This window comes from Panulirus ornatus, chromosome 2, assembly GCF_036320965.1.
Source record: "Panulirus ornatus isolate Po-2019 chromosome 2, ASM3632096v1, whole genome shotgun sequence".
Lineage (NCBI taxonomy): Eukaryota > Metazoa > Arthropoda > Malacostraca > Decapoda > Palinuridae > Panulirus > Panulirus ornatus.
In genome coordinates this window covers 48114479-48131978 of record NC_092225.1, presented here as the reverse complement: position 1 = coordinate 48131978, position 17500 = coordinate 48114479, and the positions used below count along the sequence as shown (strand labels likewise).

Here is a 17500-nt window from a genome sequence, read left to right as displayed (position 1 = left end):
CTCCCGTCAACCCAGTACCTGACCTTCTGCACTCGACCATCAGGCAGATTCACGTAATACTTTCCTTGGGCGTTACCATGGCCGTCGCCGCCCTCCCACTGTCCGAAGTTGGTTGGTCCGGCCGAGACCCCATATCGGAAGCCATAAGGCAGGGCCACCTGTGGACATGGTATGTGTATGTATATTCATAACTTTTTCACATCTTTGACATATTTGACTTGTACATATTTGAATGTTTCAACAAATATCAGCAAAGATGTTATAATTATGGATTATTTTAAATTAAGACCTACATTAGCATAACCTCCGTAGCCACCACCTCCTCCACCACCTCCTCCTCCTCCATATCCACCTCCAAATCCACCTCCAAATCCTCCTCCAAAGCCTCCTGGAAGGGCCGTTCCCCCTGCCAGGAAGAGGCACAGCAGCAACACCTGCGGGAAGATGGAGAGTAATCGTCAGTTGTCAAAATCTTATGCTATTGACTAAAAAATATATCCATAGATAAAATGAGTCCACAGATTAAGGTTAGGAATATACAAGACTAACACCATGACCTGGAGAGGCATAGTAATCATGGCAGTGTTCCTGGTGGTAAAGACGAAGCAGCTTCACACTCGCCCATACCGTGGCGCTAATGAGCAAAGTCTAACTTAGAAGTCTTTAATGTCTCCACCTTATTCTGATATATATTTTTCGTATGTATATATCTTTTATTTCTTATTTTTCATTCAGTAGATTATGGAGTTTATTTTTTGTTTCGTAATGTTGACTTATCGACGCTTTTATGTATAGCTACAATATTCAAGCCATTTTTGAATATTCAGTTACTTATATAAGAATATATGACAACTGATAGATTCTTTACTTTTCAAAATATCCTTGTGGACTTCACGTAGTTTTACAGTAAATACTGTTTTTGAAACCACTCATTCTTTCATATTGATATCCAAATTTATTACTGATACTGAACGACTTAGATATCATAACAACAATATTTGATTTTTGAATCTGGTAATGGTTGAATGTTCCACTAGATTCCTCTTCATACTGAACAAACGTTTGGTTAACTCACAGAGACGAGCATGTTGGTAGTGAAGTGTTTGGCTGCTCGGCAGACACTGGCTTCCTCTTGGTCTCGTCAGGTTTTATACCCTCAGCTGGAACCTTAGTCAGCAGTTTTTCTACTCCACCACCAGAGTCAGCCAAGGTTCCAAAATGATTTTCATCCTTCAGAGAAAGTTGAATTTGAATGCAGTCAAGACTTGACGCTTCTTAAAACACAAAACAGATACCCTGGTTTCAGAATGAGCAAAAAAAAAGGTTGAGAAAGTGGATATACTTGTCATGAGTAGAGGGAAGAATGAAAGGAGCTAGGATGGAGCGAAAGATATTTTGAGTGATTATGGCTTGAACATGCAGGAGGGTGAAAAATGTGCACAGAAAAGAGTGATTTGGAACGATATGGTATACTGGGGTCGACTTGTCATCAGTGAGTAAACTAGAGTATGTGAAGCGTCTGTGGTAAACCAATGAAAGGTCTGTGGAGCCTTGATGTACATAGGGAGCAATGGTTTCGTTGCAATACAAATGACAGGTAGACAATGATTATGAGCGGGTGTGGCCTTTCTTCATATGTTTCCTGGTGCTACTTGGCTGTCGTAGGGGATGACGATGCTTTTTTGTGTGTGGCGGGGTGGCTCTGGGAAAAGGGCGAGGGAGTATGAATATATATATATATATATATATATATATATATATATATATATATATATATATATATATATATATATATATATATATATATATATATATATATATATATATATATATATATATATATATATATATAATTTCTTTTTTATTATACTTTGCTGCTGTGTCTCGCTTAGCGAGATAGCGCAAGGAAACTAACTAGAGAATGACTCAACCCACCCACATACTCATGTATATACATACATGTCTTCTCACTAACAAATATATACCTATACATTCAACGTATGCATATATATACATACACAGATATATACATATGTACACATATACAGAATTCACACTTGCTGCCTCCATTCATTCCCGTCACCAGTCAGTCACACATGAAATGACAACCACCTCCCCCACGCACGCGCGCGAGGCAGCGCTAGGAAAAGACAACAAAGGCCAAATTCGTTCACCCTCAGTCTCTAGCTGTTATGTATGATGCACGGAAACCACAGCTCCCTTTCTGCATCCAGGCCTCACAAAACGTTCCATTGTTTACCCTAGATGCTTCACATGCCCTGGTTCAATCCACTGACAGCCACGTCGACCCCGGTACACCACATCGTTCCAGTTCACTCTATTCCTTGCACGCCTTTCTCCCTCCTGTATGTTCAGGCTCCGATCACTCAAAATCTTTTTCACTCCATATATATATATATATATATATATATATATATATATATATATAATCATACAAACGTCCAACAGCCGGGATCGAAACCGGGATCCCTGTGCAACAGGAGGGAGCGCTACCACTAGGCTATGATCGTCTGTTATAAAGAAATGACTTTTCAAATACTATGTACAGGAATACCTTTCATCTCACATTGGTGAGCATCTGGGTCTACACTGGTCATTTCCCATTAGGCTCACACAGCCAGCATACAGCATTTTACCGAACCCAACTGTACAACGCGGAGGTACATGAATACGAGCATAGTGCATATGAACAAGCATTTTCATAGAACATACAAACCTCCAACAGCCAGGATCGAACCCAGGACCCCTGTGCAACAAGCGGAAGCGCTACCAGTAGGCTATGATCACCCTTTATAGAGAAATGACTATTCGAATACTATGTACCCGAATACCTTTCGTCACACATTGGTGCAGCTACAGGGTTTACACCGGTCATTTCACGTTTCTTTTATCTCAGTACCTTTGGTTCCTCATCTTATTACAAAGTACTCTTTATCATATGCCTACATCCCACCTTTAGCATAAAACATACTTTCCTCACACATGTAAGAATTACTTCTCTAAATATTTTCAATACCTTACCTCTCTCCTAGTTTCCTTTCCTCTCGTCTTTTGCTATTCTTCACCTGATCTCGCCTCGTATATCTTTACAGAAACCTCTTTTCTAAGCTTGCTCACATTCGCCACCCATAAAATTTCCACTTTTCCTAAAACCCTTACAAATATAACCATTGTCTCCACCAAGATATGAATACACACACATCTCACCCCACCTGTCCCTTTTAAAACATCTAAGTGTGAAGGTCTCTCTTTAGCACATATATCAAGTATTACACAAGCTGAATCATGGAAATGTTTTAGACACTGTAATTTATAATCATTGTTGTTTGTATTGGTTATGAGTTAAAGCATCTGAAACATTTCCTTAGCTTTTAATTTTCTTAGAAAGTCTTTTTCAGTATTTTCAAACAAAATAACCATTTGTGAAGAAAATCCTTATGTTATTACCCTATTGTGATAACACGCTTAGTGTTTCTTTTGTTGAAATCATTAATACTTGAATAATTTTCATGAATAACAATGCGGTTATCAGAAATTCTGAAGCTTTTTGAAATGGTGTAAGTAGCTTTACAATAGCCAGCAAATAATCTTTATAACTGCCTGAGTCAAACAGACAGTCAAAGCCCTTACTGGTGCAGAGGAAATTGGGCTTAGTGAAAGGAAATGTGTGTGTAAACTTGATATTCTCATAGGTCACGTGGCATCACATCACTTATATATTGGAATAATGGAAATCATACTTCGATATGTATATTCATATATATTTGGTTCATGCGTACATGCATCTATGTATATAATGCGCAGTTACACAATCAGGAGATATTCCAAATGGTCATTTAGCTGGTGTAGCTAGTTGTGTGAAAGAGGGACTGCAGGCTGCTTAGAATAAAAATGAATATACTCTTTAGATATGGTGGCATAATTGGTCCAAAATGTTTCACGAATGTCACAAGAAAATCTCTTAGAGATGCCTGACCTGAATTTGAAAGATGACTTTTTACGACTAGCACTCCAGTTTGAAAAATGAGAGTGCATATAACTGGTCATGTTCCTTAGCGCTGGTCCATGGTAGTCTTAGCGACCATAACCATAACCATGACCATGACCACCACCACCACCGCCACCATGACCATAGGAGGCAGGATACCTAGCGGTGCCCAAGTACGTCACGGACGCATGGTAGCCGCTCCCGTCAACCCAGTACCTGACCTTCTGCACTCGACCATCAGGCAGATTCACGTAATACTTTCCTTGGGCGTTACCATGGCCGTCGCCGCCCTCCCACTGTCCGAAGTTGGTTGGTCCGGCCGAGACCCCATATCGGAAGCCATAAGGCAGGGCCACCTGTGGACATGGTATGTGTATGTATATTCATAACTTTTTCACATCTTTGACATACTTCACTTGTACATATTTGAATGTTTCAACAAATATCAGCAAAGATGTTATAATTATGGATTATTTTAAATTAAGACCTACATTAGCATAACCTCCGTAGCCTCCTCCTCCACCACCTCCTCCTCCTCCATATCCACCTCCAAATCCTCCTCCAAATCCTCCTCCAAAGCCTCCTGGAAGGGCCGTACCCCCTGCCACGAACAGGCACAGCAGCAGCACCTGCGGGAAGATTGAGAGTAATCGTCAGTTGTCAAAATGTTATGTTACAGTCTAGAAAATGTATCCATAGATAAAGTGAATTGCAAGGTTAAGATAAGGAGAATACAGGACTAACACCATGACCTGGAGAGGCATAGTAATCATGGCAGTGTTCCTGGTGGTAAAGACGAAGCTGCTACACACTCGCCCATACCGTGGCGCTAATGAGCAAAGTCTAACTTAGAAGTCTTTAATGTCTCCACCTTATTCTGATATGTATTTTTCGTATGTATATATCTTTTCTTTCTTATTTTTCATTCAGTAGATTATGAAGTTTATTTTTTGTTTCGTAATGTTGACTTATCGACGCTTTTATGTATAGCTACAATATTCAAGCCATTTTTGAATATTCAGTTACTTATATAAGAATATATGACAACTGATAGATTTTTTACTTTTCAAAATATACTTGTGGACTTCACGTAGTTTTACGGTAAATACAGTTTTGGAAACCACTCATTCTTTCATATTGATATCCAAATATATTACTGTTACTGAACGACTTAGATATCATAACAACAATATTTGATTTTTGAATCTGGTAATGGTTGAATGTTCCACTAGATTCCTCTTCATACTGAACCAACGTTTGGTTAACTCACAGAGACGAGCATGTTGGTAGTGAAGTGTTTGGCTGCTCGGCAGACACTGGTTTCCTCTTGGTCTCGTCAGGTTTTATACCCTCAGCTAGAATCTTACTCAGCAGTTTTTCTACTCCACCACCAGAGTCAGCCAAGGTTCTAAAATGATTTTCATCCTTCAGAGAAAGTTGAATTTGAATGCAGTCAAGACTTGACGCTTCTTAAAACACAAAACACATACCCTGGTTTCAGAATGAGCAAAAAAAAAGGTTGAGAAAGTGGATATACTTGTCATGAGTAGAGGGAAGAATGAAAGGAGCTAGAATGGAGCGAAAGATATTTTGAGTGATTATGGCTTGAACATGCAGGAGGGTGAAAAATGTGCACAGAAAAGAGTGAATTGGAACGATATGGTATACTGGGGTCGACTTGTCATCAGTGAGTGAACTAGAGTATGTGAAGCGTCTGGGGTAAACCAATGAAAGGTCTGTGGAGCCTTGATGTACATAGGGAGCAATGGTTTCGTTGGAATACAAATGACAGGTAGACAATGATTATGAGTGGGTGTGGCCTTTCTTCATATGTTTCCTGGTGCTACTTGGCTATCGTAGGGAATGACGATGCTGTTTTGTGTGTGGCGGGGTGGCTCTGGGAAAAAGGGGAGGGAGTATATATATATATATATATATATATATATATATATCATAGGGTGGGGGAGGGGGCGAAAATTTTGGGAGCCTTGAAAAATGTGTGGAAGTCGAGAACATTATCTCGGAAAGCAAAAATGGGTATGTTTGAAGGAATAGTGGTTCCAACAATGTTGTATGGTTGCGAGGCGTGGGCTATGGATAGAGTTGTGCGCAGGAGGATGGATGTGCTGGAAATGAGATGTTTGAGGACAATGTGTGGTGTGAGGTGGTTTGATCGAGTAAGTAACGTAAGGGTAAGAGAGATGTGTGGAAATAAAAAGAGCGTGGTTGAGAGAGCAGAAGAGGGTGTTTTGAAATGGTTTGGGCACATGGAGAGAATGAGTGAGGAAAGATTGACCAAGAGGATATATGTGTCGGAGGTGGAGGGAACGAGGAGAAGAGGGAGACCAAATTGGAGGTGGAAAGATGGAGTGAAAAAGATTTTGTGTGATCGGGGCCTGAACATGCAGGAGGATGAAAGGTGGGCAAGGAATAGAGTGAATTGGAGCGATGTGGTATACAGGGTTTGACGTGCTGTCAGTGGATTGAATCAAGGCATGTGAAGCGTCTGGGGTAAACCATGGAAAGCTGTGTAGGAATGTATATTTGCGTGTGTGGACGTGTGTATGTACATGTGTATGGGGGGGGGGGGGTTGGGCCATTTCTTTCGTCTGTTTCCTTGCGCTACCTCGCAAACGCGGGAGACAGCGACAAAGTATAAAAAAAAAAAAAAATATATATATATATATATATATATATATATATATATATATATATATATATCCCTGGGGATAGGGGATTAAGAATACTTCCCACGTATTCCCTGCGTGTCGTAGAAGGCGACTAAAAGGGGAGGGAGCGGGGGGCTGGAAATACTCCCCTCTCGTTTTTTTTTAATTTTCCAAAAGAAGGAACAGAGGGGGCCAGGTGAGGATATTCCTAAAAAGGCCCAGTCCTCTGTTCTTAACGCTACCTCGCTAATGCGGGAAATGGCGAATAGTTTGAAAAAAAAAAAATATATATATATATATATATATATATATATATATATATATATATATATATATATATATAATTTCTTTTTTATTATACTTTGCTGCTGTGTCTCGCTTAGCGAGATAGCGCAAGGAAACTAACTAGAGAATGACTCAACCCACCCACATACTCATGTATATACATACATGTCTTCTCACTAACAAATATATACCTATACATTCAACGTATGCATATATATACATACACAGATATATACATATGTACACATATACAGAATTCACACTTGCTGCCTCCATTCATTCCCGTCACCAGCCAGTCACACATGAAATGACAACCACCTCCCCCACGCACGCGCGCGAGGCAGCGCTAGGAAAAGACAACAAAGGCCAAATTCGTTCACCCTCAGTCTCTAGCTGTTATGTATGATGCACGGAAACCACAGCTCCCTTTCTGCATCCAGGCCCCACAAAACGTTCCATTGTTTACCCCAGATACTTCACATGCCCTGGTTCAATCCACTGACAGCCACGTCGACCCCGGTACGCCACATCGTTCCAGTTCACTCTATTCCTTGCACGCCTTTCTCCCTCCTGTATGTTCAGGCTACGATCACTCAAAATCTTTTTCACTCCATATATATATATATATATATATATCATACAAACGTCCAACAGCCGGGATCGAAACCGGGATCTCTGTGCAACAGGAGGGAGCGCTACCACTAGGCTATGATCGTCTGTTATAAAGAAATGACTTTTCAAATACTATGTACAGGAATACCTTTCATCTCACATTGGTGAGCATCTGGGTCTACACTGGTCATTTCCCATTAGGCTCACACAGCCAGCATACAGCATTTTACCGAACCCAACTGTACAACGCGGAGGTACATGAATACGAGCATAGTGCATATGAACAAGCATTTTCATAGAACATACAAACCTCCAACAGCCAGGATCGAACCCAGGACCCCTGTGCAACAAGCGGAAGCGCTACCAGTAGGCTATGATCACCCTTTATAGAGAAATGACTATTCGAATACTATGTACCCGAATACTTTTCGTCACACATTGGTGCAGCTACAGGGTTTACACCGGTCATTTCACGTTTCTTTTATCTCAGTACCTTTGGTTCCTCATCTTATTACAAAGTACTCTTTATCATATGCCTACATCCCACCTTTAGCATAAAACATACTTTCCTCACACATGTAAGAATTACTTCTCTAAATATTTTCAATACCTTACCTCTCTCCTAGTTTCCTTTCCTCTCGTCTTTTGCTATTCTTCACCTGATCTCGCCTCGTATATCTTTACAGAAACCTCTTTTCTAAGCTTGCTCACATTCGCCACCCATAAAATTTCCACTTTTCCTAAAACCCTTACAAATATAACCATTGTCTCCACCAAGATATGAATACACACACATCTCACCCCACCTGTCCCTTTTAAAATATCTAAGTGTAAGGTCTCTCTTTAGCACATATATCAAGTAATATACAAGGAGAATCATGGAAATGTTTTAGATACTGTAATTAATAATCATTGTTGTTTATATTGGTTATGAGTTAAAGCATCTGAAACATTTCCTTAGCTTCTAATCTTCTTAGAAAGTCTTTTTCAATATTTTCAAACAAAATAACAATTTGAGAAGAAAATCCCTATTCTATTACCCTATTGTGATAACACGCTTAGTGTTTATCTTTTGTTGAAATCTTTAACGTCAGTATAATTTTCATGGATAACAATGCGGTTATCAGAAATTCTGAAGCTTTTCAGACTTGTGTAAGTAGTCTTATAAAAGCCAGCAAATCATCTTTATAACTGGTTGAGTCAAACAAACTGTCAAAGCCCTTACTGGTGCAGAGGAAAATGGGTTTAGTGAAAGGAATGTGTGTGTAAACTTGATATTCGCATAGGTCACGTGGCATCACATCACTTATATATTGGAATAATGGAATTCATACTCCGATATGTATATTCATATATATATTTGGTTGATATGTACATACATCTCTGTATATATTGCACAATTACAAAATCAGGATATAGAAATGAACTGTATAAGAGAGGAAGATCATCATATTCCAAATGGTCATTTAGCTGGTGTAGCTAGTTGTGTGAAAGAGAGACTGCAGGCTGCTTAGAATGAAAAAAAAGATACTGGTTAGACATGGTGTCATAAATGGTCCAAATATTTGACAAATGTCACAAGAAAATCTCTTAGAGATGCCTGACCCTGAATTTGAGAGATAACTTTTTACGACTAGCACTTCAGTTTCAAAAATGAGAACTCATATAACTGGTCATGTTCCTTAGCGGTAGTCCTTGGTAGTCTTAGCGACCATAACCATAACCATGACCATGACCACCACCACCACCACCATGACCATAGGAGGCAGGATACCTAGCGGTGCCCAGGTACGTCACGGACGCATGGTAGCCGCTCCCGTCAACCCAGTACCTGACCTTCTGCACTCGACCATCAGGCAGATTCACGTAATACTTTCCTTGGGCGTTACCATGGCCGTCGCCGCCCTCCCACTGTCCGAAGTTGGTTGGTCCGGCCGAGACCCCATATCGGAAGCCATAAGGCAGAGCCACCTGTGGACATGGTATGTATATGTATATCTATGATTTTTTTCTTCTTCACATCTTTGACATATTTCACTTGTACATATTTGAATGTTTCACCAAATATCAGTATAGATGTTATAATTATGGATTATTTTAAATTAAGACCTACATTAGCATAACCTCCATAGCCTCCTCCTCCACCACCTCCTCCTCCCCCATATCCACCTCCAAATCCTCCTCCAAAGCCTCCTGGGAGGGCCGTTCCCCCTGCCACGAACAGGCACAGCAGCAGCACCTGCGGCAAGATGGAGAGTAATCGTTAGTCGTCAAAATCTTGTCAAAAATGTATCCATAGATAAAGTGAGTCCACAGATTAAGGTTAGGGAGACACAGGACTAACACCATGACCTGGAGAGGCATAGTAATCATGGCAGTGTTCCTGGTGGTGAAGATGAAGCTGCTACACACTCACCCATACTCTGGCTCTAATGAACTCACACTAACTTAGATATCTTTAATGTCTCTACCACATTCTGATATTTACTTATGGTAGATTATGAAGTTTGTTTTTTGTTTCGTAATGTTGACTTATCGACGCTTTTATGTATAGATACAACATTCAAGCCATTTTTTAATATTCTATTACTTATATAAGAACATATGTCATCTGATAAATTCTCTACATTTCAAAATATCCTTGTGGACGTCATGTAGTTTTACAGTAAATACAGTTTTGGAAACCACTCATTCTTTCTTATTATTATCCATATCTATTACTGATGCTGAACGACTTAGATATTACAACAACATTTGATTTTTGAATCTGGTAATGGTTGAATGTTCCGCTAGATTACCCTTCATACTGAACCAACGTTTGGTTAACTCACGGAGACGAGCATGTTGGTAGTGAAGTGTTTGGCTGCTCGGCAGACACTGGCTTCCTCTTGGTCTCGTCAGGTTTTATACCTTCAGCTAGAACCTTACTCAGCAGTTTTTCTACTCCACCACCAGAGTCAGCCAAGGTTCCAGAATGATTTTCATCCTTCAGAGAAAGTTGAATTTCAATGCATTCAAGACTTGACGCTTCTTTTAACACAAAACACATACCCTGGTTTCAGAATGAGTAAGAAAAGGTTGAGAAAGTGGATGTACATGTCAGGAGTAGAGGAAAGAATGAAAGACGGTAAACCAAATTGTAGATGAAACGATGGAGCGAAAAATATTTAGAGTGATTATAGCTTGAACATGGAGGAGGGTGAAAAGTGTGCACAGAAAGAGTGAATTGGAACGATATGGTATACTGGGGTCGACTTGTCATCAGTGGAGTGAACTTGAGAGTGTGAAGCATATGGGGTAAACCAATGAAAGGTCTGTGGAGCCTTGATGTACATAGGGAGCAACAGTTTCGTTGAAATACAAATGACAGATAGACAATGATTATGAGCGGGTGTGGCCTTTCTTCACGTTTCTTGGCGCTACTTGGCTGTCGTAGGGGATGACGATGCTGTTTTGAGTGGGGTGGGGTGGCGCTGGTAATGGATAAGGGCGAGGAAGTATATATATATATATATATATATATATATATATATATATATATATATATATATATATATATATATATATATATATATATATATATATATATATATATATATACATATATATGCTTGTGGCATGAGAAGAGTGGGAGGTGGGTTGATTAGAAAGGGTAGTGAGTGGTGGGATGAAGAAGTAAGAGTATTAGTGAAAGAGAAGAGAGAGGCATTTGGACGATTTTTGCAGGGAAAAAATGCAGTTGAGTGGGAGACGTATAAAAGAAAGAGACAGGAGGTCAAGAGAAAGGTGCAAGAGGTGAAAAAAAGGGCAAATGAGAGTTGGGGTGAGAGAGTATCATTAAATTTTAGGGAGAATAAAAAGATGTTCTGGAAGGAGGTAAATAAAGTGCGTAAGACAAGGGAGCAAATGGGAACTTCAGTGAAGGGCGCAAATGGGGAGGTGATAACAAGTAGTGGTGATGTGAGAAGGAGATGGAGTGAGTATTTTGAAGGTTTGTTGAATGTGTTTGATGATAGAGTGGCAGATATAGGGTGTTTTGGTCGAGGTGGTGTGCAAAGTGAGAGGGTTAGGGAAAATGATTTGGTAAACAGAGAAGAGGTAGTAAAAGCTTTGCGGAAGATGAAAGCCGGCAAGGCAGCAGGTTTGGATGGTATTGCAGTGGAATTTCTTAAAAAAGGGGGTGACTGTATTGTTGACTGGTTGGTGATGTTATTTAATGTATGTATGACTCACGGTGAGGTGCCTGAGGATTGGCGGAATGCGTGCATAGTGCCATTGTACAAAGGCAAAGGGGATAAGAGTGAGTGCTCAAATTACAGAGGTATAAGTTTGTTGAGTATTCCTGGTAAATTATATGGGAGGGTATTGATTGAGAGGGTGAAGGCATGTACAGAGCATCAGATTGGGGAAGAGCAGTGTGGTTTCAGAAGTGGTAGAGGATGTGTGGATCAGGTGTTTGCTTTGAAGAATGTATGTGAGAAATACTTAGAGAAAAGCAAATGGATTTGTATGTAGCATTTATGGATCTGGAGAAGGCATATGATAGAGTTGATAGAGATGCTCTGTGGAAGGTGTTAAGAATATATGGTGTGGGAGGCAAGTTGTTAGAAGCAGTGAAAAGTTTTTATCGAGGATGTAAGGCATGTGTACGTTTAGGAAGAGAGGAAAGTGATTGGTTCTCAGTGAATGTAGGTTTGCGGCAGGGGTGTGTGATGTCTCCATGGTTGTTTAATTTGTTTATGGATGGGGTTGTTAGGGAGGTGAATGCAAGAGTTTTGGAAAGAGGGGCAAGTATGAAGTCTGTTGGGGATGAGAGAGCTTGGGAAGTGAGTCAGTTGTTGTTCGCTGATGATACAGCGCTGGTGGCTGATTCATGTGAGAAACTGCAGAAGCTGGTGACTGAGTTTGGTAAAGTGTGTGAAAGAAGAAAGTTAAGAGCAAATGTGAATAAGAGCAAGGTTATTAGGTACAGTAGGGTTGAGGGTCAAGTCAATTGGGAGGTGAGTTTGAATGGAGAAAAACTGGAGGAAGTGAAATGTTTTAGATATCTGGGAGTGGATCTGGCAGCGGATGGAACCATGGAAGCGGAAGTGGATCATAGGGTGGGGGAGGGGGCGAAAATTCTGGGAGCCTTGAAGAATGTGTGGAAGTCGGGAACATTATCTCGGAAAGCAAAAATGGGTATGTTTGAAGGAATAGTGGTTCCAACAATGTTGTATGGTTGCGAGGCGTGGGCTATGGATAGAGTTGTGCGCAGGAGAGTGGATGTGCTGGAAATGAGATGTTTGAGGACAATGTGTGGTGTGAGGTGGTTTGATCGAGTAAGTAACGTAAGGGTAAGAGAGATGTGTGGAAATAAAAAGAGCGTGGTTGAGAGAGCAGAAGAGGGTGTTTTGAAATGGTTTGGGCACATGGAGAGAATGAGTGAGGAAAGATTGACCAAGAGGATATATGTGTCGGAGGTGGAGGGAACGAGGAGAAGAGGGAGACCAAATTGGAGGTGGAAAGATGGAGTGAAAAAGATTTTGTGTGATCGGGGCCTGAACATGCAGGAGGGTGAAAGGAGGGCAAGGAATAGAGCGAATTGGAGCGATGTGGTATACCGGGGTTGACGTGCTGTCAGTGGATTGAATCGGGGCATGTGAAGCGTCTGGGGTAAACCATGGAAAGCTGTGTAGGTATGTATATTTGCGTGTGTGGACGTATGTATATACATGTGTATGGGGGTGGGTTGGGCCATTTCTTTCGTCTGTTTCCTTGCGCTACCTCGCAAACGCGGGAGACAGCAAAAAAAAAAAAAAAAGATATATATATATATATATATATATATATATATATATATATATATATATATATATATATATAATGTGTGTGTGTGTGTGTGTGTGTGTGTGTGTGTGCTTATATGTGTATGTGTGTGGATGATATTGATGGGCCTTTTCTTCTGTTTCCTGGCGCTAACACGCTATCACGGAAAACGGCTGTGAAATAGATCAAATAGCAAAATATATTCATGTATGCAGAATATGAATTCGTAAAAAACTTGCGTTTAGTCTGATTTGTCAAGTAACTAGGAAATTATTATTGGTATTTACCCAAATTGTTAAGAACATGGAAAATTTTAGGAAATGTAGGATTTTCAATCCAAATTCTTATTCATCATAAAGAATAATATCTATTTTCATATCTGAGGCAAATGAAAACATCACCAATATCCTACCACAATTTCAAGCAAAGTACATTTGATTTCTCATAATTTTTTTTAACACCTTGGATTATTTTGCAAATTACCTTCATTGCTGCTATTAACCATGATAAATGAGATTTGTCTAAAACGTATGTATAGGTCCCATCCCCCATGAATCCATACACTATCATGTCCTCTTCTAGGATTTAAAACACTTCAATTACTTTAGTTGCTCTCCATTCAAACTAACACTCCAGCGATCCTGTTTCCTTTCACGCGACCAAACTAAGGAAAAACAGCTTCTGTAGTTTGTCACTGAAATATGCCACAAGAGCTTTGTCATAAGTAAACAGTAATCAACTCAGCTCCAAGGCCTCCTATTTCCGACACATCTCAGACATCTGTCTTTTTCCAAGACTCTCGCATTCATCATTTCCATCACTCCATCCATACGCAGATGAGACAGCCATGGTGACATCACACACCCTTGACGCAGACCTCCCATTTCTCTCCTAGGATTACTCACTCTCCTTCCTCCCTTCTCACACACAGGCCTTAGTCTCTCGATGAAAATTCCTTACTGCATCTGTCAACTTTCCTCCCACACCATACATTCACAACATCTTCCATAAAACATCTAGGTCAACCATATCCTACAATTTCTAAAAACCTATAAATGCCTCGTATAATTCCTTCTCTTACCCAGAGTATATCTCACTAATTTCGCGTAGCAAACACCTCATGCAGAAAACTTCAACTTTCCTAATGATTTACTTTGCCTTCCCCTACTGATGCTCCTTATATGCCATCATCCTCTCGATCATCACTCTCCCACCAAATGTATCCATACACATTTGACAGATTTATGCCTGTATTGTTCGAAAATCCACTTCTCTGCACGTTTTCATGGCACTGCACGATACAGGCATTCTGCCAATCCTTAAACACCTAACTTTGAACTAAAAAACATGACTGTCACCCCGTTTCTCGAGAAATCTCACTGCATTCCGGTCCAATCTTGCCGCCTTGCTACACTTTATCTCACCCAAGCCATTCACTACCACTTCCCTTTTCGCCTAATTTCTTGCCATGGCTCTCTCACTTCGCATTCTCTACGACGCAAACACTCATCATCTACCACCTTGTTATCTAAAAGACCATATAGCAGGTCAGTACATTCTTCCTATCTACTTTCACCTCTTCCTTGCTTGTTACCACTTTCTTAACAGTTCCTTACAATGATAATTGTATTTGCTTCCTTTTTTTCCTCATACGATTCACCTCTTTCCAAAATGTTTTATCATCCTCTTTCAACTTCGCCGGTAATGTCTCCCTGCAACTCTAATATGCCCTCTTTTTCAGACTGTTTTTTTTTTCTTTTTGATCTCCTGTCGCATTCTCTTGTCACCCTTTCCCTGCAGGTAACACCGAAACCACTTTTTTTCTCTTTTCATAAGTACCTTTACTTCCTCATCTCATTACAAAGCAGCCTTTATCATATGCCCACATCCCACCTTTAGCATAAAACATACTTTCCTCACACATGTAAGCATTACTTCCCTAAATATTTTCAATACCTTACCTCTCTCCTAGTTTCATTTGCTCTCGTCTTTTGCTATTCTTCACCTAAATCTCGCCTCGTATCTCTTTACAGAAGCCTCTTTCCCAAGCTCACTGATATTCCCCACCCCCTTACCACCCATATAATTTCCACTTTTCCTAAAACCTTTACAAATATAACCATTGTCTCCACCAAGATATGAACACACACACATCTCACACCACCAGCCCCTTTTATGATATCTAAATGTAAAAGTCTCTTTTTAGCATATATATATCAGTTAATACACAAGTTGAATTATGGAAATGTTTTACATACTGTAATTCATAGTCAATGTTGTCTATATTGGTTATGAGTTAAGGCATCCGAAACATTTCCTTTACTTAGCTTTTAATCTTCTTAGAAAGTCTTTTTTAATATTTTCAAACAAAATAACCATTTGTGAAGAAAATCCCTATGTTATTACCCTATTGTGATAACACGCTTAGTGTTTTTCTTTTGTTGAAATCTTTGATACCTGAATAATCTTCATGAATAACAATGCGGTTATCAGAAATTCTGAAGCTTTTTGAAATGGTGTAAGTAGTCGTATAACAGCCAGCAAATAATCTTTATAACTGCCTGAGTCAAACAAACTGTCAAAACCCTTACTGGTGCAGAGGAAAATGGGAAAACTGTGTGTAAACTTGATATTCACATAGGTTACGTGGCATCACATCACTATATATTGGAAATATAGAAATCATACTCCGATATGTATATTGATATGTATTTGGTTGATATGCACACACATTTATGTATATATTGCACAATTACAAAATCAACAGATAGCAATGAAACTTATAAGAGAGCTGGATTATCAGATTCCAAATGCTCATTTAGGTGGTGTAGGTAGTTGGGTGAGAGAGGGACTGCAGGCTGCTTAGAATGAAAAAAGAAGATTCTGGTTCAATATGGTGTCATATAGGTCCAAAATGTTTGGCCAATGTCACAAGAAAATCTCTTAGAGTTGCCTGACCCTGAATTTGAAAGATGACTTTTTACGCCTAGCGACCATAACCATAACCATGACCACCACCACCACCACCACCATGACCATAGGAGGCAGGATACCTAGCGGTGCCCAGGTACGTCACGGACGCATGGTAGCCGCTCCCGTCAACCCAGTACCTGACCTTCTGCACTCGACCATCAGGCAGATTCACGTAATACTTTCCTTGGGCGTTACCATGGCCGTCGCCGCCCTCCCACTGTCCGAAGTTAGTTGGTCCGGCCGAGACCCCATATCGGAAGCCGTAAGGCAAGGCCACCTGTGGACATGGTATATGTACGTATATTTATAATTTTTTCACATCTTTGACATATTCACTTGTCCATACTTGAATGTTTTAACAAATATCAGTATAGATGTTATCACTGTGGATTATTTTGAATTAAGACCTACATTAGCATAACCTCCGTAGCCTCCTCCTCCACCACCTCCTCCTCCTCCATATCCACCTCCAAATCCTCCTCCAAATCCTCCTCCAAAGCCTCCTGGAAGGGCCGTACCCCCTGCCACGAACAGGCACAGCAGCAGCACCTGCGGGAAGATGGAGAGTAATCGTCAGTTGTCAAAATGTTATGTTACAGTCTAGAAAATGTATCCATAGATAAAGTGAATTAAATGGTTAAGGTAAGGAGAATACAGGACTAACACCATGACCTGGAGAGGCATAGTAATCATGGCAGTGGTCCTGGTGGTGAAGACGAAGCTGCTACACACTCGCCCATACCGTGGCTCTAATGAACTCACACTGACTTAGAGGACTTTATTGTCTCTATTATATTAATAGAATCTTATCGTTCATATATGTACTTTCTACCGATTATTTGTCATTCAGCAGATTATGAAATTTTGTTTTTATCGTTCCGAAAAGTTGAATTATCGACGTTTTTGTATATAGCTACAATATTCATGCCATTTTTGAATGTTTAATTGCTTATATAAGAAAATATCACACTCCTGATGTATCCTTTACATTTTAAGAAACCCTTGTGGACTTCATGTATTTCTATAGTATTTGCAGTTTTAGCGACCACTCATTCTTTCTCTTATTATCCATATCTATCACTGATACTGAACGACTTGATTATAATAAGAGCAATATTTGACTTTTGAATCTGGTAATGGTTGA

At 40.0% G+C, this 17500-nt stretch overlaps 2 protein-coding genes and 1 long non-coding RNA gene across 3 annotated transcripts in view; all 3 read right to left on the bottom strand.

Moving 5' to 3' along the window:
- Positions 1-1117, bottom strand: part of LOC139752845 (uncharacterized) — a 1539-nt gene extending 422 nt beyond the window's left edge. The window contains exons 1-3 of the mRNA XM_071668805.1: positions 1076-1117; positions 294-434; positions 1-158 (exon numbers count right to left, since the gene is read on the bottom strand). The exon at positions 1-158 is cut by the window's left edge and continues 422 nt beyond it. Coding sequence (XP_071524906.1) covers positions 1-158; positions 294-434; positions 1076-1087 — 311 coding nt within the window. The 5' untranslated portion in view covers positions 1088-1117. The remainder of the gene's footprint in view (positions 159-293; positions 435-1075) is intronic.
- A 2676-nt stretch (positions 1118-3793) lies between these two features.
- Positions 3794-5360, bottom strand: LOC139752834 (uncharacterized). Its single transcript, XM_071668782.1, has 3 exons — positions 5280-5360; positions 4501-4638; positions 3794-4365 (listed from the first exon to the last, which is right to left on the bottom strand). Exons 1-3 carry the CDS (start codon positions 5289-5291, stop codon positions 4096-4098), a joined length of 420 nt encoding a protein of 139 aa, XP_071524883.1. The 5' UTR covers positions 5292-5360; the 3' UTR covers positions 3794-4095.
- A 3566-nt stretch (positions 5361-8926) lies between these two features.
- Positions 8927-10437, bottom strand: LOC139752839 (uncharacterized). The gene is made up of 3 exons (XR_011713595.1): positions 10407-10437; positions 9689-9814; positions 8927-9546 (listed from the first exon to the last, which is right to left on the bottom strand). It is a non-coding gene; the product is annotated as an uncharacterized lncRNA (long non-coding RNA).
- Positions 10438-17500: the final 7063 nt, after the last annotated feature.

Excerpts from the sequence above, each read along its gene's own strand:
- LOC139752834 (XM_071668782.1), bottom strand. Across the intron at positions 4,366-4,500 it reads GCTACGGAGGTTATGCTAAT|GTGGCCCTGCCTTATGGCTT; the intron begins GTAGGTCTTAAT and ends CCATGTCCACAG.